Here is a 22,500-nt window from a genome sequence, read left to right as displayed (position 1 = left end):
GGCGCGTAAATTGGCTCCCGGCGCAAGCCAGGGGAGTCTACGCTTGTGGGTCTCGAGGGAGAGAACGTTTCAAAAAGTGCAGGTGCATTGGGTGTTGATTTTAAAAATGGCCCAAGGAAGTGTCCGAGATTTAAAACATCAACATGATCCTCTTCTGAGGAGAAACTTCTCAAAAGCACTTTTACTAAATTAGAGAAGGCAGGGTGCACCTGGACTCTCCAATTACATCCATGGAGTCGAAACAACAGGGAGATTGGTTGGTTCCACTGCTTTATAGAGCCCCACAGTGGGGATGTCATTATACCATAAAGCCGAGCAGTCAAACAGGGAAATGGTTCCAATCGTTTTTCCACCATTCATTTTTCGCATAGGGAAACACTTAAAATAAAGGCTGTGATTCATGTAGGCATACCCTGGCATGACTTTTTTCTATGTAAGTGGCATTTAGCAGACGCTTTTATCCAAAGCCTACAGTCATGTGTGCATACATTGTTTTGATAACTACCCTGTAAGCGCCATGCTCTACCAACTGAGCTACAGAACGGACAAGGTGACTTTTATCAATATATTCGGCTCTATGTATTCTCGGATTTGAAAAGACTACAAATCCCTGCAAGCTCCTGCATGTCATCTCCAGCTGACACCTTTGCTAACAGGTATTGTGTCAATTTAAAACTTGCACAGGACAGTTCATAGAATGGTCCATTAAATGTTTTTGTCTAATTGATTCATAACTACATTTAGCTAACATTTGATAGTTAATCCAGAAATTCTTACCTTTACCTCGAAATTAAGCTTTGAAAGTTGATCAACTTCTACCCCACTTTTGAGAAAATGTCCCTTGAATGTTTTGTTACACCAACTACAGAGCTCTTCTTTGTCTACACCTATTCAGCATCATTCACACCCTCTTAAGCCTTAGCCCCACCCATCTCTTTAAAGATTCACATGTGAGGCCATGTGCTAAACAGCGTGAGTAAGGTAGTGTAGTAAACAACCAAAGACATCAAGACTAAAAGTGGTGAAAGTAGTAGCCTACATTAACTTATATCAAATCAAAAAAATGTATCACATGAGCCGAATACAACAGAGAAATACTTACTTACAAGCCCTTAACCAACAATGCAGTTTTAAGAAAAAGAAGGGGAAAAAAACTTTTAAAAACTAAAGTAAAAACTAAATAAAGAAAAATAACAAATAATTAAGGAGCAACAATAAAGGGCTGTATACAGGGGGTACCAGTACAGAGTCAATGTGCTGGTTAGTCGAGGTAATTGAGGTAATATGTACATGTAGGTAGAGGTAAAGTGACTATGCATGGATAATAAACAGAGAGTAGCATTGGTCACATACACATGGTTAGCAGATGTTATTGCGAGTAGTGAAATGTTTGTGCTTCTAGTTCCGACAGTGCAGAAATATCTAACAAGTAATATCTAACAATTCCACAACAAATACCTAATACACCCAAATTTAAGTACGGAATGGAATAATAATGTATAAGTATATGGATGAGCAATGTTATAGCAGAATAGGCTAAGATGCAATAGATAGTATTGAATACAGTATATACATATGAGATGAGTAATGCAAGATATGTAAACATTATTCAAGTGACAAGTGTTCCATTTATTAAAGTGACCAATGATTTCAAGTCTGTATGTAGGCAGCATCCTCTCTGTGCTAGTGATGGCTGTTTAACAGTCTGATGGTCTTGAGCTAGAAGCTGTTCTTCAGTCTCTCGGTCCCTGCTTTGATTCACCTGTGCTGACCTTGCCTTCTAGATGGTAGCGGGGTGAACAGGCAGTGGCTCGGGTGTTTGTTGTCTTTGATGATCTTTTTGGCCTTCCTGTGACATCAGGTGCTGTAGGTGTCGTGGAGGGCAGGTAGTTTGCCCCCAGTGATCAAATCAAATCAAATCAAATCAAATCAAATTTATTTATATAGCCCTTCGTACATCAGCTGATATCTCAAAGTGCTGTACAGAAACCCAGCCTAAAACCCCAAACAGCAAACAATGCAGGTGTAAAAGCACGGTGGCTAGGAAAAACTCCCTAGAAAGGCCAAAACCTAGGAAGAAACCTAGAGAGGAACCGGGCTATGTGGGGTGGCCAGTCCTCTTCTGGCTGTGCCGGGTAGAGATTATAACAGAACATGACCAAGATGTTCAAATGTTCATAAATGACCAGCATGGTCAAATAATAATAAGGCAGAACAGTTGAAACTGGAGCAGCAGCACAGTCAGATGGACTGGGGACAGCAAGGATCCATCATGTCAGGTAGTCCTGGGGCACGGTCCTAGGGCTCAGGTCCTCCGAGAGAGAGAAAGAAAGAGAGAATTAGAGAGAGCATATGTGGGGTGGCCAGTCCTCTTCTGGCTGTGCCAGGTGGAGATTATAACAGAACGTGGCCAAGATGTTCAAATGTTCATAAATGACCAGCATGGTTGAATAATAGTAAGGCAGAACAGTTGAAACTGGAGCAGGAGCATGGCCAGGTGGACTGGGGACAGCAAGGAGTCCTCATGTCAGGTAGTCCTGGGACATGGTCCTAGGGCCCAGGCCAGTTGAAACTGGAGCAGCAGCATGGCCAGGTGGACTGGGGACAGCAAGGAGTCATCATGTCAGGTAGTCCTGGGGCATGGTTCTAGGGCTCAGGTCCTCCGAGAGAGAGAAAGAAAGAGAGAAGGAGAGAATTAGAGAACGCACACTTAGATTTACACAGGACACCGAATAGGACAGGAGAAGTACTCCAGATAAACAAACTGACCCTAGCCCCCCGACACATAAACTACTGCAGCATAAATACTGGAGGCTGAGACAGGAGGGGTCAGGAGACACTGTGGCCCCATCCGAGGACACCCCCCGGACAGGGCCAAACAGGAAGGATATAACCCCACCCACTTTGCCAAAGCACAGCCCCCACACCACTAGAGGGAAATCTTCAACCACCAACTTACCATCCTGAGACAAGGCCGAGTATAGCCCACAAAGATCTCCGACACGGTACAACCCAGCACAGACAGTGTGGCTTGTCACCTAAAACCTTCACAAACATTTACAGATGCACAATTGAGAGCATCCTGTCGGGCTGTATCACCGCCTGGTACGGCAACTGCTCCGCCCACAACCACAGGGCTTGTCAGTGATATTTTTTTATTTTTTTATTTTTTTATTTCACCTTTATTTAACCAGGTAGGCTAGTTGAGAACAGGTTCTCATTTGCAACTGCGACCTGGCCAAGATAAAGCATAGCAGTGTGAACAGACAACACAGAGTTACACATGGAGTAAACAATTAACAAGTCAATAACACAGAGAAAAAAGGGGAGTCTATATACAATGTGTGCAAAAGGCATGAGGAGGTAGGCGAATAATTACAATATTGCAGATTAACACTGGAGTGATAAATGATCAGATGATCATGTACAGGTAGAGATATTGGTGTGCAAAAGAGCAGAAAAGTAAATAAATAAAAACTGTGGGGATGAGGTAGGTGAAAATGCGTGTGCTATTTACCAATAGATTATGTACAGCTGCAGCGATCGGTTAGCTGCTCAGCTAGCTGATGTTTGAAGTTGGTGAGGGAGATAAAAGTCTCCAACTTCAGCGATTTTTGCAATTCGTTCCAGTCACAGGCAGCAGAGTACTGGAACGAAAGGCGGCCGAATGAGGTGTTGGCTTTAGGGATGATCAATGAGATACACCTGCTGGAGCGCGTGCTACGGATGGGTGTTGCCATCGTGACCAGTGAGCTGAGATAAGGCGGAGCTTTGCCTAGCATGGCCTAGATGACCTGAAGCCAGTGGGTCTGGCGACGAATATGTAGCTAGGGCCAGCCGACTAGAGCATACAAGTCGCAGTGGTGGGTAGTATAAGGTGCTTTAGTGACAAAACGGATGGCACTGTGATAAACTGCATCCATATGCATCCATATGTACGCAGAGGAACTGAAAACTTTCCACCTTCTCCACTGCTGTCCCGTCTATATGGATAGGCGGGTGGTCTCTCTGCTGTTTCCTGAAGTCCACGATCATCTCTTTTGTTTTGTTGACAAGGTGAGAGGTTATTTTCCTGACACCACACTCCCAGGGCCCTCACCTCCTCCCTGTAGGCTGTCTTGTTGTTGTTGGTAATCAAGCCCACTACTGTTGTGTTATCTGCAAACTTGATGATTGAGTTGGAGGTGTGCATGAATGCTGAGCTATAGTCAATGAACGACATTCTTACATAGGTATTCCTCTTGTCCAGATGGGATAGGGCAGTGTGCAGTGTGATGTCGATTGCATCGTCTGTTGACCTATTGGGCCAGTAAGCAAATTGAAGTGGGTCTAGGATGACAGGTAAGGTGGAGGTGATATGATCATTGACTAGTCTCTCAAAGCACTTCAAGATGACAGAATTGAGTGCTACGGGGCGATAGTCATTTAGTTCAGTTACCTTTGCATTCTTGGGTACAGGAACAATGGTGGCCATCTTGAAGCATGTGGGGACAGTAGACTGGGATAGAGAGAGATTGAATATGTCCGTAAACACACCAGCCAGCTGGTCTGCGCATGCTCTGAGGAAGTGGCTAGAGATGCAATCTGGGCCGACAGCCTTGCGAGTGTTAACACGTTTAAATGTCTTACTCACATCGGCCACGGAGAAGGTGAGTCCACAGTCTTTGGCAGCGGGCTGCATCGTTGACACTGTTTCATCCTCAAAGTGGGCAAAGCAGGTGTTTAGTTTGTCTGGAAGCAAGACGTCGGTGTCCGCGACGTGGGAGAATAGGCATTGTCGTCCACTCTTCACAACTGTCTTTGTGTGTTTGAGCATGATAGTTTGTTGGTGAAGCTCTCAAACTGCTCCACTACAGCTCCGTCGATGAGAATGGGGGCGTGCTCAGTCCTCCTTTTCCTGTAGTCCACAATCATATCATTAAGGAAAGGTAAAAAAAACACTTTATCTCGTCCTTGGCCTATACCCTAATCTGACTTTGGTGCAGGACATTAACGTCTCTGGTAAACACACACTAAATCAAATTAAATCTATGTTTATTTGTCACATGCTCAGGATACAGGTGTAAACGGTACAGTGAAATAGTTACTTGAATATTTTAATAGTAGCAATATCAAAAATAAGAAAGTGTCCAGATATTGTGTAAATATTTGATCATTATTAGATGATGCTTACCCAGACACACTTGCCTAAATTCATGGGTCATGTGAAATAAATGCTATAAACACCCCCCAGCCACATCTAGCGAAGTGGATGGGTCACTATTGTCTAAACGTACACATGTTCATGAATGTAGGGCGTTATCTCAGCCAATCATGGCTACCGGGAAGGTTCCTCCCTTTTTCTGTGGCTAAACCAACTAGGCTCGTAATGTAACAATTTTATTCGTATTTACAGATGGCATACAAGTTTGTTATTAAGGCACATGAAAGTGCCAGAAGGCATTTCTGCCAAAAAAACGCATTCAGATTAAAAAATCTAAGTAGTGACTTGCAACATGCAAGTCTTGAAATAGGTAACATTTGGAGTTCTTTATGATAGCCACATTAGCAGCCAATTAGCATTTCATTTTGGGGGGGTAAATACAGGTGAACACATTGATAAAAGTCACCATGTCCAAGAGAGATTTACATGGTTATCTAAACATCATGCCATGGTAAGCCTACATGGAACACAGCCCTTAATTTTTTTAAACGGGGAAAATGAATGGTGGGGAAACTATTGAAACCATTTCACTGTTTGCCCGCTGGGATTTAGGTATTATGACTCATAATATGGTACTCTATAGTGTAGGCCTAAATTAATCTTTAATAGGCCATACACATTTCCAAATCTCCAAAAATAGATGGATGTCACAGAATGACACTTTTAGGAGCTGTCTGATATTCAGCACCATGGACAGCTTTGTGGATTCCACAGCCGTGGTGCTGACTCTACACTCAATTTTTGCCACTCTTTCACTAGCACCAATTACAGTGTGCTGTCCACGGTGCTGAATTATTTGGGGCTCCTGTGGGTTATTGAGACATAATAATCTTACTTGCGGCCTCTCCCCCAATATCAGCTTGTGGTAGGTCTGTGTGTGTAAATACACTGAGAAAAGGGATGAAAGAGGGCACGAAGCCCTGAACTGTCCCTGACTTCCTATGTGGGGGTGTCACTGGAGGTTGACTTCCATATTACCCCCAATGCACTCCTAAGCTTAATTAAATCATTGTTTCATCATCCCTCTAAAACACAAACTACTACACACATGGGGTGTGTCCTCATGGCACAAACACCTAACCATGCTAACAACATTACCATGGGCGCTAGGTTAAAGCATTTTGACTAATTGGTCTTTCTACCAATTACATCAGATGTTTTCACATCAGATCTTTTTCAGAGCTAATCTGATTGGTCAAAAGTCCAGTTAATGAAAAAAAGATATTTGATATGCAAATATACCTCATCAGTATGGTAGCAGGTCCAATTTACCTACAGAAATAGTCTGTATGAAATGGAGAAATGCAGCGGAAATTGCATATGGCACTGAGTTGTGCGGTAGAATTTTGCAAGGCCCTACTCCTGTACGAGCCCCTCATCCTGCCTGTATCAGACTAATAAATTAGTCCCAGCTCCGCCATAACAGGAGAATAAGAGTCTGACTTAACCAACAGCTGTGGCCCAGGGTTACCTAGCAACAGGTTGGGCCCAGAAAATAGTGCATAGGGTAGGTAGAGATACCTCATGCACGTCTGAGAGAGATGGAGACAGAAGAGCGAGCGAGACACACATACAGAGGACAGATTATGTCTGAGTAGTTATGTCTAAGGGTCGGTTTCCCAGACACATACACTATATATACAAACGTATGTGGACACCCCTTCAAACTAGTGGATTCTGCTATTTCAGCCACACCTGTTGCTGACAGGTGTATAAAATCGAGCACACAGCCATGAAATCTACATAGACAAACATTGACAGTAGAATGGCCTTACTGAAAAGCTCAGTAACTTTCAACATGGCGCCGTCATAGGATGCCACATTTCCAACAAGTCAGTTCGTCAAATTTCTGCCCTGCTAGAGCTGCCCCAGTCAACTGTAAGTGCTGTTATTGTGAAGTAGAAAGGTCTTGGAGCAACAACCGCTCAGCCGTGAAGCGGTAGGCCACACAAGTACACTGAACGGGACCGCGCGTAGCGTGTGAAAACATCGGTTGCAACACTCAGTACCGAGTTCCAAACTGCCTCTGGAAGCAACATCAGCACAATAACTGTTCGTCCGGAGCTTCATGAAATGGGTTTCCATGGCAGAGAAGCCACACACAAGCCTACGATCAGCATGCCAATGCCAAGCGTCGGCTGGAGCAGTGTACAGCTTGCCGCCATTGGACTCTAGAGCAGTGGAAATGCGTTCTCTGGAGTGATGAATAACTCCTCACCATCTGGCAGTCCAAAGGACAAATCTGGGTTTGGCGGATGCCAGGAGAAAGTTACCTTCCCTAATGCATAATGTCAACTGTAAAGTTTGGTGGAGGAGGAAAAATGATGTGGGGTTGTTTCTTATGGTTCATGCTCCTTAGTTCCAGTGAAGGGAAATCTTAACGCTACAGCATACAATGACATTCTAGACAATTCTGTGCTTCCAACTTTGTGGCAACATTTTGGGGAAGGCCCTTTCCTGTTTCAGCATGACAATGCCCCTGTGCACAAAGAAGTTAATGCAGAAATTCTTTGTCGAGATCGGTATGGAAGAACTTGACCGGCCTGCACAGATCCCTGACCTCCACCTCATTGAACTCCTTTGGGATGAATTGGAACGTTGACTGTGAGCCAGGCCTAATCACCCAACATCAGTGCCAGCCCTCACTAATGCTCTTGTCGCTGAATGGAAGAAAGTCCCCGCAGCAATGTTCCAACATTTGTGATAGCCTTCCCAGAAAAGTGGAGGCTGTTATAGCATCCAAGGTTGGACCAACTCCATGTTAATGCTCATGATTTTGGAATGAGATGTTCCATAAGCAGGTGTCCACATACTTTTGTCATGCAGTGTATGAAGATAGTTCTGGACTAAAAAGCTCCATTAATGGGGAATCTCCATAGAGAATGCTTTTAGTCCTGAACTAGGCTTAATATGTGTATGCGAAATTGGATAGATCCCTTAGAGAGGGAGAGACATAACAGACTGTTATTAGACTGACTCTGGGCCTACAGGCAAACACACATCTGTGGAAGTGAGCAAACAAGCAAGATGAGGTTGTCTTATCATGCACACATATGCATACACACACACACACACTTCTGCATGTCCTGGAGAAGCCAACATGAGTGATATCCAGCCTGTATAGATTGTACTGTGCTGGGTGAAGACCTTCAGAGCACAGTGTTTCACAGTCAGGCCTGAATATATATATATATATATATATATATATATATATATATTAGACCCTGAGTATACTGCACGGTCATAGAGTGGAAAGGTCACATTCTCCAAGGGTGTGTGTTATCTTTTTCTTCTCCTCTCCTTTTCTCTCTTCTCTCTCTCTCTCTTCCCCTCCTCTCCTTCTGTCTTCTCCTCTCCCATTTTCTCTCCTCCTCCTCTCATCAGGGTCATTGGGCACCCATTTTGGGATACTCCCTCAGGGCAAGCGGGCTGAAGTGATGTTCACTCATCCATAACAGAGAGAGCCCCGACACACGTAGAGGGCGTTGTACTGTATAATAGACGTTCTGTTGGAAGTCTCTTGCATGGGTCTGTACATTACTGTAGCATGTTCCAGATCAATCATACACTAGTTCATTGAGCCTGACAGATATTGTTCAGAATCACTCCTTGGGACACCATGGGTCTATGGTAGGGTAGAGGCAAGTGGTAATCTCTCTTTCTTTCTCTCTATCTCTTTTTCTCACTCTGTCTGTCTTTCTCTCTCCCCAATTCTGTGGATTACAGGTATTACTTGTTTTCTGTGAATATTTCATAGGGACCCCTGTCACACTGACATACCCATCCAGTGCCCTCTCGGTCACTGTAAAGCAGAAACAGGTGTCCTGTCTGATGCTTATTTCAGTACATCACTAAGATTCTCATGGCATTTAGCTGCTTCGTGTGTCACTAATTGAAGTGGATGTTTTTTATGTGGAAGCTAACTTTAGTGTTTCACCAACAGTCATACACACATGGGGATTCCCAGTAGTGATGCTCTCAGTCTCAGGTGTGTGCTCTGCCCACAGCGAATGCATCTCCTCTGATTTTCCATTCACGCTTCTCTGAACCAATTACACATTTGCTAAGAGTTTGTTTTTCTGCTGATTTGTTTTTTTCCCCTCTTGCTTGTATTTTAATTACTCTTCAGTGTGGGAATTACAGTTGAAGTCGGAAGTTTACATACACTTAGGTTGGAGTCATTAAAACGCGTTTTTCAACCACTCCTCAAATTTCTGGTTAACAACCTATAGTTTTGGCAAGTCGGTTTTGTGCATCTGCTTTGTGCATGACACAAGTCATTTTTTCCGAACAATTTCACTTATAATTCACTGTATCACAATTCCAGTGGGTCAGAAGTTTACATACATTAAGTTGATTGTGCCTTTAAGCAGCTTGGAAAATTCCAGAAAATGATGTCATGGCTTTAGGAGCTTCTGATAGGAAAATTGACATAATTTGAGTCAATTGGAGGTGTACCTGTGGATGTATATCAAGGCCTACCTTCAAACTCAGTGCCTCTGTGCTTGACATCTTGGGAAAATCAAAAGAAATCCACTAAGACCTCAGAAAAAAAATTGTAGACCTCCACAAGTCTGGTTCATCATTGGGAGCAATTTCCAAACAGCTGAAGATACAACATTCATCTGTACAAACAATATTATGTAAGTATAAACACCATGGGACCAGGCAGCCGTCATACCGCTCAGGAAGGAGACACGTTCTGTCTCCTAGAGATGAACATACTTTGGTGCGAAAAGTGCAAATCAATCCCTGAACAACAGCAAAGGACCTTGTGAAGATGCTGGAGGAAACAGGTACAAAAGTATCCACAGTAAAACAAGTCCTATATCGACATAATCTGAAAGGCCGCTCAGCAAGGAAGAAGCCACTGCTCCAAAACCACCATAAAAAAAGCCAGACTACGGTTTGCAACTGCACATGGGGACAAAGATCAAACTCTTTGGAGAAAGGTCCTCTGGTCTGATGAAACAAAAATAGAACTGTTTGGCCATAATGACCATTGTTATGTTTGGAGGGAAAAGGGGGAGGGTTGCAAGCCGAGGAACACCATCCCAACTGTGAAGCACGGGGATGGCAGCATCATGTTGTGGGGGTGCTTTGCTGCAGGAGGGACTGGTGCACTTCACAAAATAGATGGCATCATGAGGGAGGAAAATTATGTGGATATATTGAAGCAGCATCTCAAGACATCAGTCTGAAAGTTAAAGCTTGGTCGCAAATGGGTCTTCCAAATGGACAATGACCCCAAGAATACTTCCAAAACTGTGGCAAAATGGCTTAAGGACAACAAAGTCAAGGTATTGGAGTGGCCATCACAAAGCCCTGACCTCAATCCTATAGAACATTTCTGGGCAGAACTGAAAAAGCATGTGCGAGCAAGGTGGCCTACAAACCTGACTCACTTACACCAGCTCTGTCAGGAGGAATGGGCCAAAATTCTCCCAACTTATTGTGGTAAGCTTGTGGAGGGCTACCTGAAACATTTGACCCAAGTTAAACAATTTATGGGCAGTGCTACCAAATACTAATTGAGTGCATGTAACCTTCTGAAGCACTGGGAATGTGATGAAATAAATAAAAGCTGAAATAAATCACTCTCTACTATTTTTCTGAGATTTCACATTCTTAAAATAAAGTGGTGATCCTAATTGACCTAAGACAAAGAATTTTTACTAGGATTAAATGTCAGGAATTATGAAAAACTGAGTTTAAATGTATTTCAGGCGCAGGAGAAACAAGTTCCGAATGAAAAGGGCGTTTATTAAACCAGCTCAGAAATGACAGGACACCGGACTACAGCAGTAGCCATGAAACCATACTCAGACACAATCCAGGGAAAAACCACCTGTAAAACATGAACGAACGAAAACGCAACCCAAACTGTCAGTCAAACGAAAACAATCCCGCACAAAAACCCGAAGGAAATGTCAAGATAAATACCCCCCTAATAAACCAAAATGAAACCAGGTGAAACACAAAACAGACATAACCAAAAGAAAAAGAAAAAGGGATCGGTGGCAGCTAGTAGACCGGCGACAACGACCGCTGAGCGCCGCCCGAACAGTGAGAGGAGCCTCTTTCGGTGAAAGTCGTGACAGTATGTGGAAGCTTGGGTGAAAAATTGGAGTGGATTAACAGCTAGCTTGGAATGAATAGACTATTGCATTGTATTCTTATAATTTATATATTATATTATATTCCTGACAGTCTCATTAGAGAGGGTGGGAAATGTTGTTCCAGGGGAGAGGAGATGAATGAAGGGAAGTGTGTGGACACACACACACACACACACACACACACACACACACACACACACACACACACACACACAATATCTGTATGTCTCTTTGATCTAGCAGACCCCGCAGGTGGGCTAGTATTATTATTAAAATACCTCTGCCTGTAAAATAATATTCAGATCAATATCATATCAAATCAAATGTTATTTGTCACATGCCTCGAATACAACTGGTGTAGACCTTGCAGTGAAATGCTTCCTTACAAGACCTTCTTAACCAACAATGCAGTTTTAAGAACCCCCCACAAAAAAAGTTAGATATAACAAAAACAAATCATTAAAGAGCAGCAGTAAATGACAATAGTGGGGCTATATACAGGGGGTACCGGTACAGAGTCAATGTGTCAATGTGCGGGGGCACCGGTAATTGAGGTAAATATGTACATGCAGGTAAGGTTATTAAAGTGGCTATGCATAGATAATAACAGAGAGTATCAGCAGCATGGGGGGTGAAAATATTCTGGGTACCCATTTTATTAGGTGTTCAGGAGTCTTATGGCTTGGAGGTAGAAGCTGTTTAGAAGCCTCTTGGACCTAGACTTGCCGCTCCGGTACCGCTTGCCGTGCGGTAGCAGAGAGAACAGTCTATGACACGGAAGCTTGACCCCGGTGATGTACTGGGCTGTACGCACTACCCTCTGTAGTGCCTTGCGGTCAGAGGCTGAGCAGTTGCCATACCAGGCAGTGATGCAACCCATCAGGATGCTCTTGATGGTGCAACTGTAAAACATTTTAAGAATCTGAGGACCCATGCCAAATCTTTTCAGTCTCCTGGGGGGGAATAGGTTTTGTTGTGCCCTCTTCACGACTGTCTTGGTGTGCTTGGACCATGTCCGTTTGTTGGTGATATGGACACCAAGGAACTTGAAGCTCTCAGCCTGCTCCACTACAGCTCCATCAATGATAATGGGGGCATTCTCTGTCCTCCTTTTCCTGTAGTCCACAATCATTTCCTTCGTCTTGATCACTCTGAGGGAGAGGTTGTTGTCCTTGCACCAGACTGTCAGGTGTCTGACATCCTCCCTATAGGCAGTCTCTTCGTTGTGATCAGGCCTACCACTGTTGTGTCATCAGCAAACCTAATGATGGTGTTGGAGTTGTGCCTGGCCATGCAGTCATGAATGAACAGGGAGTACAGGAGGGGACTGAGCACGCACCCCTGAGGGGCCCCCGTGTTGAGGATCAGTGTGGCGGATGTGTTGTTTCCTACCCTTACCACCTGGGGCCGGCCCGTCGGGAAGTCCAGGATCCAGTTGCAGAGGGAGGTGTTTAGTCCCAGGGTAGCTTAGTGATGAGCTTTGAGGGTACTATGGTGTTGAACACGGAACTGTAGTCAATGAATAGCATTCTTCCTTTTGTCCAGGTTTGAAAGGGCAGTGTGGAGGTCAATAGAGATTGCATCATCTGTGGATCTGTTGGCATGGACAAGCTTGGAATAATTGTTAATGATTTCTTGGAATAATTTTTCTTGACTTCTGCAGACATTTTTCCTGAGGTCAGACTCTCTCAGCATGAACCTAAAAGCAGGGGATTAATTATTACCCCAATTATTTTCAGTGCAAATGCAGCACAGGGGAATTTATTTAACATTATGGGGAATGTGAGTGGTCCTGCAATTGAGTTCTCACTCAATCCATCCCTCCTTTTAGTTCCTTTATTCCCTCCCTTACTCCTCATCTCTTGTTGGTCCAGTAGCCATGGTTACAAAGCCTATCGATTAGATGCCATCTGATTCCAGACCAGCAGAAACAAAAGATGACAACAGATGGCAACCAGACAGAAGGAGAGAACAGATAAATGAACTGAGTTTCACTCTGCATGTTGGTCAATTACTGTGCTTCACAATCTACTGTGGATAAGATTCACCATTAAAACAATTGAAGATACAGAGACAAGCAAACAGTCAGAACATGGGTGAGTGAGAGAAATGGGACAGCTTCAAAACCTTGGCAATTCAAACATTTGTGATATAAACCTTGGATAGAAAACACTGTAGGGAGGAAGAGACGAATGAGAGAGAGGGAATTGTGAAAGGAAGGAAAAAGAAAGCTTAATATAGAGAAGCAGACGTTCCTCAAATGCATCCTGGACTCAAGGGAGACAGGGAGTGCGCACACGCACTGACAGGCACAAACACACAGAATTACACATAGATTTTATTGGAATTCACAATGGAACATTGAGCCTACAAAGGAAGGATCCATATTTTAAGGGGCCCAGATTGACGTGGTTTCACACACACAGAGACAGATGAGAGAGGAGGTGATGGTTAGAGGTTTGAGGCTCCCTCATTCCGTTTCCATGATGGAACAGATGGTGTCCAGGCTAGAGCAGACCAGGGGTACACCCAGGAGAGAGAGGGGGAGAATGAGAGAGCGAGGAGAGAAGGAAGAAGAGAAGGAGGAGAATCTTACTTTGATTCAGCCACACAGAAATGATACTCACAACAAAGTTGACATATTATGTATCTTGTACTATACAATTAGCATGGGTGCTTCCCATAAGGGCCAGTTGTTTGGGTGGTTAGCTGGTTGGTATAGGCTACCCACTGGGCACAGATGTCAGTTCAACGTCTAGTTTTGATTTACATTTGATTGAGTTGTCAATTATTGTGAATTCAATGTGAAATGATCACCATGTCATTGGATTTAGGTTAAAAGTTGGGTAAGAAAAGTACGACCTGACCTTACGTTGATGACTTTTTGCAAATCCAACTAGTTTTCCAATGTTGATTCAACGCCATCCAAAAGATTTTTGGGGGTTGAAATGATATGAAAACAATGTTGATTCACCCAGCTTTTGCCCAGTGGGTACGGTTATTCTGGACTGAGCACAGTTTGGTACAATTGATCTCCATTGATTCAGTGTTTAAGGTGAATTAAGCTGTTGAAAGGATTCCCAATTTGTCATCCTGTCAAAAGGAACCACAGAAAATCAATAGGTGTGATCTATCCTTCCCGTCTGGGTGATCGGCAACTGAATATACTGTTGCACAATTACAGCACCACACCATGAGGACAACATGGAACTGAGACAATTCCTTTTCATAGTACTCAAAATTACTTCCCACACAAATCTAGTGGGCTTCGTAATGCAGGCATTTTTCTTAATCTGCATAGTATTTATAAAATCCTACAAAAGTAGAATCATTAACAAAAGTATATTACAAATGAACTTTCATATGGTGCTGCCGTATCATGTAGAGTAACAGGGAAACTGTGTGTGTGTGTGTGTGTGTGTGTGTGTGTGTGTGTGTGTGTGTGTGTGTGTGTGTGTGTGTGTGTGTGTGTGTGTGTGTGTGTGTGTGTGTGTGTGTGTGTGTGTGTGTGTGTGTGTGTGTGTGTGTGTGTGTGTGTGTGTGTGTGTGTGTGTGTGTGTGTGTGTGTGTGACCCAAGGTGAGGGGTACAGCAGTCTATGGACCAATTACTGTAGACAGGTGCTTTATTGTGGAACACACACTCAACACACACACACACACACTGTCTCTATTTTTCTTACCTACACCCATGCACACACATACCCTTCCCCTGTGACAGTGTAACAGTGTGTGTTAGGTCTGACAGTATGGCGGCTGGCCCTATGGCCACCCTATTCCCATGACACCCCTACACAATCTGATTGGGATGGTGCCACAACATGGGTCCATATGTCCCTTTTGCAGCTATGCTGTTTCCTTCATGTATTAGTCTGTTCTATTCTCTGTGTAAGAAGGGGCATATTTTACATGTAATATGGTAGCATTAGCTCAATATCATGATATTTGGGTAATTGGTCCAAGTAAAAGAGTAACATCTATTGAGCTTGCTATTGATCTGTTTATGTCTCTCATTGGTTATACAGTATAACATGTGACTTCCAATATACCCTCCATCGCTTCTCTGCCTCACCCTCCCAACCTTGTAGAGTGGCTTTATTAGCTCCCCAGGCCAATTACAGTGACAGTGATAGCTAAGCAGGTGTTTTGCTGTAGTTTTACAGTGATAAAGCCCTATATTCTCTCCCCTTTTACTGCTCCCAGATCGTCTATAAGCTTATTGAACTGTTAAACATCAATTTCTCATCACCATGACCAGGTCCACCAAGGTGCTGGGTTGCCTGGGAACCATACACCTTGTTATTTACTCAACAATAAAGGTGCTTGTGAAGCAGGCTGCTGTGGTGGTCATCTTGGTGTGTGACTGGATGGTGGAACAAGATAGCATGTGTTTCAGTTAGATTCAGTGATGGAGGTTTATTTGTGTTTTGGAGATTACATATCCATACAAAAACCATTACCGGAACAATTGGTAATCATTGCATCAATCAATTGATTAAGATATATGTTATGTGTGGTGTCACTGATGAACATCGTGATCATCTCACTAGCACCTTTACCCAATACGATATGTCACCATTAGTGTCTATATATTATCGCAGGGGAGAGGAGGAGGAGGAGGAGGGGGGAGGGTGAAAGAACAGCGAGGCAGACAATACCATTCCTCATGTATTCCTCATGCTGCAGTCACTCCCCGCGAGGCTTTATTATGGGTTCGGCTCTTCTTATCTCTCACACAATCTGGCACTCACAAGAGAGTCAGCACGCGCGAAGGTGAGACACGAGCAGGCGGAAGGATTCCCTGTAATCGTTCCCCTCACAGAAGAATGGTCCCTGGCATGCAGTTTACTAAAGCGCATCATAATATCACGGAAAAACGGAAAAAACTACAGGAGTCACTCTCTCCACGAGCGCACCCTCTCCTCACAACAACCTCATTTGTTTTCTTCAGCGGAGGTCAAGAGACAACACTTAAGAAAATCTGTCCTCAAACAATCAAGTGATGCTCAAATTAAAAGAACGAAAGAACGACAACGGAAACACCTGTCGTCCGCTTATAATTATTTAATGGACACGTAAAATAGTTGTGAATAGACTAACATCTAATTTGAAGTTGGTATCACCTATAATCAAATAAATGTTGATGAGAAGGGTTGGAGATGTGTGACCGTGGGTGACACCATCGAGAGTTTTTACAGTGGAAATAACTCCTCAGGGGTGCACCCTTGGATAAAGTTGAGCTAATTAAAATTGGTGAGTCGAAACATTCCTCAAAGTGAAACTAATAACTGATTTATGCTGGTTGGTTTTAAAGCATATATTTTTCCTTTTTATAAGTGGCATTTATTTTACTATAGAAATAGTTACAGTGGTTTATGATCATTTACGTTATCCCCTCTAAACGTTACATGATGAGGCGGCAGGTATTCTAGTGGTTAGAGCGTTGGGCCAGTGCACAAAAGGTAGCTGGATCGAATCCCCGAACCGATATTTTAAAACAAAAATCTGTCCTTCTGCCGCTGAACAAGGCAGTTCAAGGCAGTCATTGTAAATAAGAATTTGTTTTTAACTGAATTGCCTAGTTAAATAAAGGTAAACTTATTTTAATGAATCATGGTTCCTTTATATGACCCAACATATAAAGGATATCCCGTTTGTGTCTCTGCGTATTTCAAACGCGCGTCATTCAACCATACAGCGGGTGAATCGTCTGCAAGACAGATGGCCAGCTGCTCACGTGAATCCAGAGCTCTCCCAATAATTAATTTCAATTAAGTCAGATGATGATTTAATGTCTGCTGTGTTCGGTGGTCTCTGTTCGCATCTATAGGATTAAATTAAATGCAGCCTGTGGAAATTTGATTCGATAAAATGGGCAGATGAGACCGTTTTAAAAGGGTCAAGACTAGACAGAATTGCAAAACTTTATGAATAGTAATAAGCTATTTTCGAAAGATCTTTTTAAGGGCTTTTTAATAATACAGATACTCCACATTGTATCAACATGGAAATAAGCACCTACATCAGACCATAACAAGCATAGACGAAAGTGATTTGTTAGAATCAGCACAAAGGACAGCGCACAACAGGTTTGCGAACATGCGCATCTTGCAAAAATATTCTCTCCGTTTTTAAAAATCGAAAATCTAATTGTCCATAGAAACTTAAGATATTCTCTCACATATACTTTGTTATAATACTAAATCCTATTTTTCCCACAGGGGTTGAACCTTTGATCTGAAAAGAGACCACAAAACAGACGGCCTGAAGATGATGCTGAGTCCTGACCAGCCAGACGTTGACCTGCCCTGGGGGCAGCCCGACACAGAGACCCTGCTGAACAGCATCAAGATGGAGTGCGCCCCCCTGCCCGCGGAGCCCGCAGAGGGCGAAGGCAAGGCGCGCTCTCTGTCCATTCCTTCCCTCAGCAGGGAGGAGAAGAGGAGGCGGAGGCGCGCTACAGCCAAGTACCGGTCCGCGCACGCAACAAGAGAGCGCATTCGCGTCGAGGCTTTCAACGTTGGGTTCGCCGAGCTGAGGAAGCTTCTCCCGACACTTCCGCCAGACAAGAAGCTGTCTAAGATTGAGATCCTCCGGCTCGCAATCTGCTACATCACCTACCTCAACCATGTGCTGGATGTGTAGGTCATCATTCAAGGATGGACACCGTCAGTGAAGGAGAGAAGAAGACTGAAGATGGAGACTGGGTAGGGTGGACTGCATACGGATGCTTGATAGACATTGTTGACATATAACTGGCCTGGGAGCACTGCTGTGCCTGTAGTGTGTGCCCAAGTGCCCTGTGTGCTGCCACTCTAGGCCAGAGTCACACAGTAAAACAGGACCTAATGTCTTTCTCTTTCTCAGTGTTGTGAAGGAAAGAAACTGCTGCCCCACTGGACTTACCCACAGACTTACCCAATCGAATCCAAATTTGCAGTGTCAGAAAACGCAATAATGTCGGGTGATCCTACTTCTTATAGGTTTATTAGCCTAGTATTGAAAAGCTGTCCTGTTAGCCAATACTTGCCATGGCAAAACTTCTCTCCGGACAGGGCTGATTTAAAGGATCTGTAGCTGTAGAGATTCGCTGAAATCAGTGATGAAGTTCAAAGTAGAATATAAGTGCCACTTATTTACAGATATGATATGTTGTATATTATATTCATTTGTTTTTGTATTAGGCTTAGTAAGTTATGTATTTATCAATTCATGTTTACTTTGTAATGTCTTATGTCTGGTGTTTGCACATACATATGTATTTGTAATATATAACAATTATTTATACTCTGACAACAGAACAAATACTGTTGCTCTTTATTGCACTTTTTAATCGGATTTTATCTATTAAAAATTTCCCAAAATGTTTTTGAAATCCCTGTTAATTCCAGAGGTTGCAAGTGAGATTGCAGTGTTTTGTTTGGTAGGGTGAGACACAGTTTCAGCTTTAGGCCTACAATTTCATTACAATTTCATTATTAGCTTTTTCGATTGTCCAGAAGTTTGTTGGTTTCATGTTCAGCTTTTAAGGACAATAACATTTTTTTTCTGTGACAAACTCCATAGTTTACTTTAGTCAATACCTGCTTTCCAAAGATTGCTTAACATTTCAGGGTGTCCTTTTGTAGTATGCCATATATAACACACCTAAACAGCTTTTGTTAATAAATTAATAAATTGTTTATACATTTTTTTATCTTAAATGTTTGTTGTTGTATGGCCATTCTGGCAAACGTTCAGGTGGAAATTCGACTAAAACATTTCTAAACTAAAGATATCTGTGACGCCAGGCTATTCCATCATTTCCCCAGATTGGAGAGGCGAGGTCTGTGCCAGTATCTGAGCTGGGGATTCGCTCTGCAGCGGGAGGACAGACGCTCTCCCCACGGAAGGGGCAGGTGTTCCTGCAGACGAGCAGAGACAACCGCATTACAGCCCATCCGTCTGACAAATCCCCCGGGACGGGAGCGGGCGCGGGCTCACACACACATACACATACACATACATTTAGGGAGAGGTGACATGGGAATCATGGACAAACGAAAAAAAACATCATATTGGCTGGACAAAGAGAGCTTATTCGATGGATAAATAATACGGACAATAATTGTAGGCTGTAGGCCTAATATTATTTGGATAGCCCATTGATAAATAATGCAACATGAAGCAGCACAGCAAATGCTACATGAAAAACATTAAATATTTATAAACAAACAAGATTTTCTACATGCAAATTCATGTCAGTTTTGTGAATACAGAAGAAGCATGTTGTGGGTCTAATTCGTAAAACAAAACAAAACCTATTGAAACAAACTAGGCTAATACTTTGTTCAAGCTAATTATTTACAATGAAATAATCCAAAAAAAAATATCAAGTAAATTTGGAAAGCTAAAAAGCTTGCATCAACTAAAGCCACAAAGCAAAATGAGAAGAATGAGAAAATGAAGGAAATGTCATATAGGGGAAAGTGGGCCAGTTTGTTGAGCCGTTACAAAGGTTATACATCAGTTGGAGTCTCTATAAGCTACAATATGAGGTCCTAAACCTAGCAGAAAGTGCAGCCTTGTAGCTGTGTGGGCTAATATAGTCAAAATGGTGGCTTTGGTGTAAATTGTGAAATTTGGCCAGGTGCAAGTTGAGGAAATGGTTCATCAATGTACCCCATAATGACGACACTTTGTCAGTTTTATGCACAGTACTTTGAAGACACCACACATTTGTGTGCTTAGTCAAGTTCAAATGATGACAAATGCCTCCCTGGGTCTCCCGAGTGGCACAGCGGTCTAAGGCACTCTAGCGCAGTGCTAGAGGTTTCACTACAGACCCAGGTTCGACCTCGGGCTGTAATCCAACCGACTGTGATCTGGAGTCCCATAGGGCGGCACACAATTGGCCCAACATTGTCCAGGTTAGGGGAGGGTTTGGTTGGGGGGCTTTACTTGGGTCATCGCACTCTAGCGAATCTTTGTGGCGGGACGGGCAGTTGGGTTTGCCTCCCTCTAGGACAGAATTGAAATGTTTTCTTCCCAATGTGTTAAAAATGTGTCCCTATATGCCTACCCTGTCCCTATGTTCATCTACCCTAAACCTGGGGTAAATTGTGCCAAGAGACCACTTTCTTTTGGATAAGCTAAGTTTTCAAACTGTTATGTTTACATGAATTCTGAATATTTCCAGGGATACACAACATCCTGAAATATATGTACAGTGTCTTCAGAAAGTATTCATACCCCATAACCCAACATTTTGTTGTGCTACAGCCTGAATTCAAAATGGATTAAACATATTTAATTCTCACCCATCTATACACAATACCCTATAATGATCAAGGGAAAACATGTTTTTATACATTTTTGCAAATTTACATATGTATTCACACCACTGAGTCAATACATGTTAGAATCACCTTTGGCAGAGATTACAGCTGTGAGTTTTCTGTGTAAATCTAAGAGTTTTGCACACCTGGATTGTACAATATTTGTCCATTACTCTTTTCAAAATTCTTCAAGCTTTGTCAAATTAGTTGTTGATCATTGTTAGACAACCATTTTCAGGTCTTGCCATAGATTATATACATATAACTCAGCTACTCCGGAACATTTACTGTCTCCTTGGTAAGAAACTCCAGTGAAGATTTGGCCTTGTGTTTTAGGTTATTGTTCTGCTGAAAGGCAAATTAATCTTCCAGTGTCTAGTGGAAAGCAAACTGAACCAGATTTTCTTCTTGGATTTTGCCTGTGCTTATCTCCCTTCCATTTGTTTTTTATCCTGAAAACTCCCCAGTCTTTAATGACTACAAGCATACCCATAACATGATGCAGCCACCACCATTCTTGGTAATATGGAGAGTTGTACTCAGTAATGTATTTCATTATATTTGCCCGAACATAATACTTTGTATTCAGGACAAAAAGTTAACTAATTTGCCAAATAGTAAATTGTTGAAAACAGGATACATGTTTTGGAATATTTTAATTCTGTACATGCTTCCTTCTTTTCACTCTGTCAATTAGGTTAGTATTGTGGAGTAACTACAATGTTGTTATCCTTCTTCAGTTTTCTTCTATCATAGCCATTAACCTCTGTAACTGTTTTAAAGTCACCATTGGCCTCATGGTAAAATCCATGAGCGGTTTCCTTCCTCTCCGTCAACTGGGTTAGGAAGGACACCTGTATCTCTGTAGTTACTGGGTGTATTGATATACCAACAAAAGTGCAATTAATAACTTCACCATGCTAAAAGGGATATTCAATGTCTGCATTTTTTATTTTTATCCATCGACCAACAGGTGCCCTACTTTGCGAGGCATTGGAAACCCTTCCTGATCTTTGTGGTTGTATCTGTATTTGAAGTTCCCTGCTCGACTAAGGGACCTTACAGATAATTGTATGTGTGAGGTACAGAGATGAGGTAGTCATTCAAAAATAATGTTTAACACTATTATCACACACAGAGTGAGTCCATGCAACTTATTATATTACTTGTTAAGCACATTTTTACCCCTGAACTTGCCATAACAAAGAGGTACCTCCAGGCTCTGATCAGGCCCTACACCCAAACAAGGGCACTGCGTTCATCCACCTCTGGCCTGCTCGCCTCCCTACCACTGAGGAAGTACAGCTCCCGCTCAGCCCAGTCAAAACTGTTCGCTGCGCTGGCCCCCCAATGGTGGAACAAACTCCCTCACGACGCCAGGACAGCGGAGTCAATCACCACCTTCCGGAGACACCTGAAACCCCACCTCTTTAAGGAATACCTAGGATAGGATAAGTAATCCCTCCCCCCCCCCCTTTAAGATTTAGATGCACTATTGTAAAGTGACTGTTCCACTGGATGTCATAAGGTGAATGCACCAATTTGTAAGTCGCTCTGGATAAGAGCGTCTGCTAAATGACTTAAATGTAAAATGTAAATGTAGGTTGAATACTTATTGACTTAAGACATTTCAGGTTTTCATTTTTAATACATTTGTAAAAAAAGAAATAATAATAATAATAATTAAGAACATTATTCCACTTTGACATTATTAGTATTGTGTGACAAAAGAAATCTCTCTCACTCGGCCCTAGGGGGGGTGGGGTATTGTCTGTGGCCACTCCAGCAGCAGGGGCTTGGGCGAGAGCTGGGCCTGAGCTGGCCTATAGGCCCTTTGTCTCCACACACAGATGGGCCGTAAGA

General features: G+C 42.8%; 1 protein-coding gene across 1 annotated transcript; it reads left to right on the top strand.

Annotated features, from left to right (window-relative positions):
* The first annotated feature begins 16,026 nt into the window (after positions 1-16,026).
* LOC124024389 (helix-loop-helix protein 2-like) lies at positions 16,027-18,994 on the top strand. The gene is made up of 2 exons (XM_046338327.1): positions 16,027-16,573; positions 17,542-18,994. Exon 2 carries the CDS (start codon positions 17,591-17,593, stop codon positions 17,963-17,965), a length of 375 nt encoding a protein of 124 aa, XP_046194283.1. The 5' UTR covers positions 16,027-16,573; positions 17,542-17,590; the 3' UTR covers positions 17,966-18,994.
* The last annotated feature ends 3,506 nt before the right edge of the window (positions 18,995-22,500 follow it).

Source organism: Oncorhynchus gorbuscha, linkage group LG01, assembly GCF_021184085.1.
Source record: "Oncorhynchus gorbuscha isolate QuinsamMale2020 ecotype Even-year linkage group LG01, OgorEven_v1.0, whole genome shotgun sequence".
Classification (NCBI taxonomy): domain Eukaryota; kingdom Metazoa; phylum Chordata; class Actinopteri; order Salmoniformes; family Salmonidae; genus Oncorhynchus; species Oncorhynchus gorbuscha.
The sequence above is the reverse complement of the archived record's forward strand: the minus strand, read 5'-3'. Positions and strand labels throughout refer to the sequence as shown.

Coding starts and splice junctions, on each gene's coding strand:
- LOC124024389 (XM_046338327.1), top strand. CDS start 17,591: ATGATGCTGAGTCCTGACCAGCCAGACGTTGACCTGCCCTGGGGGCAG.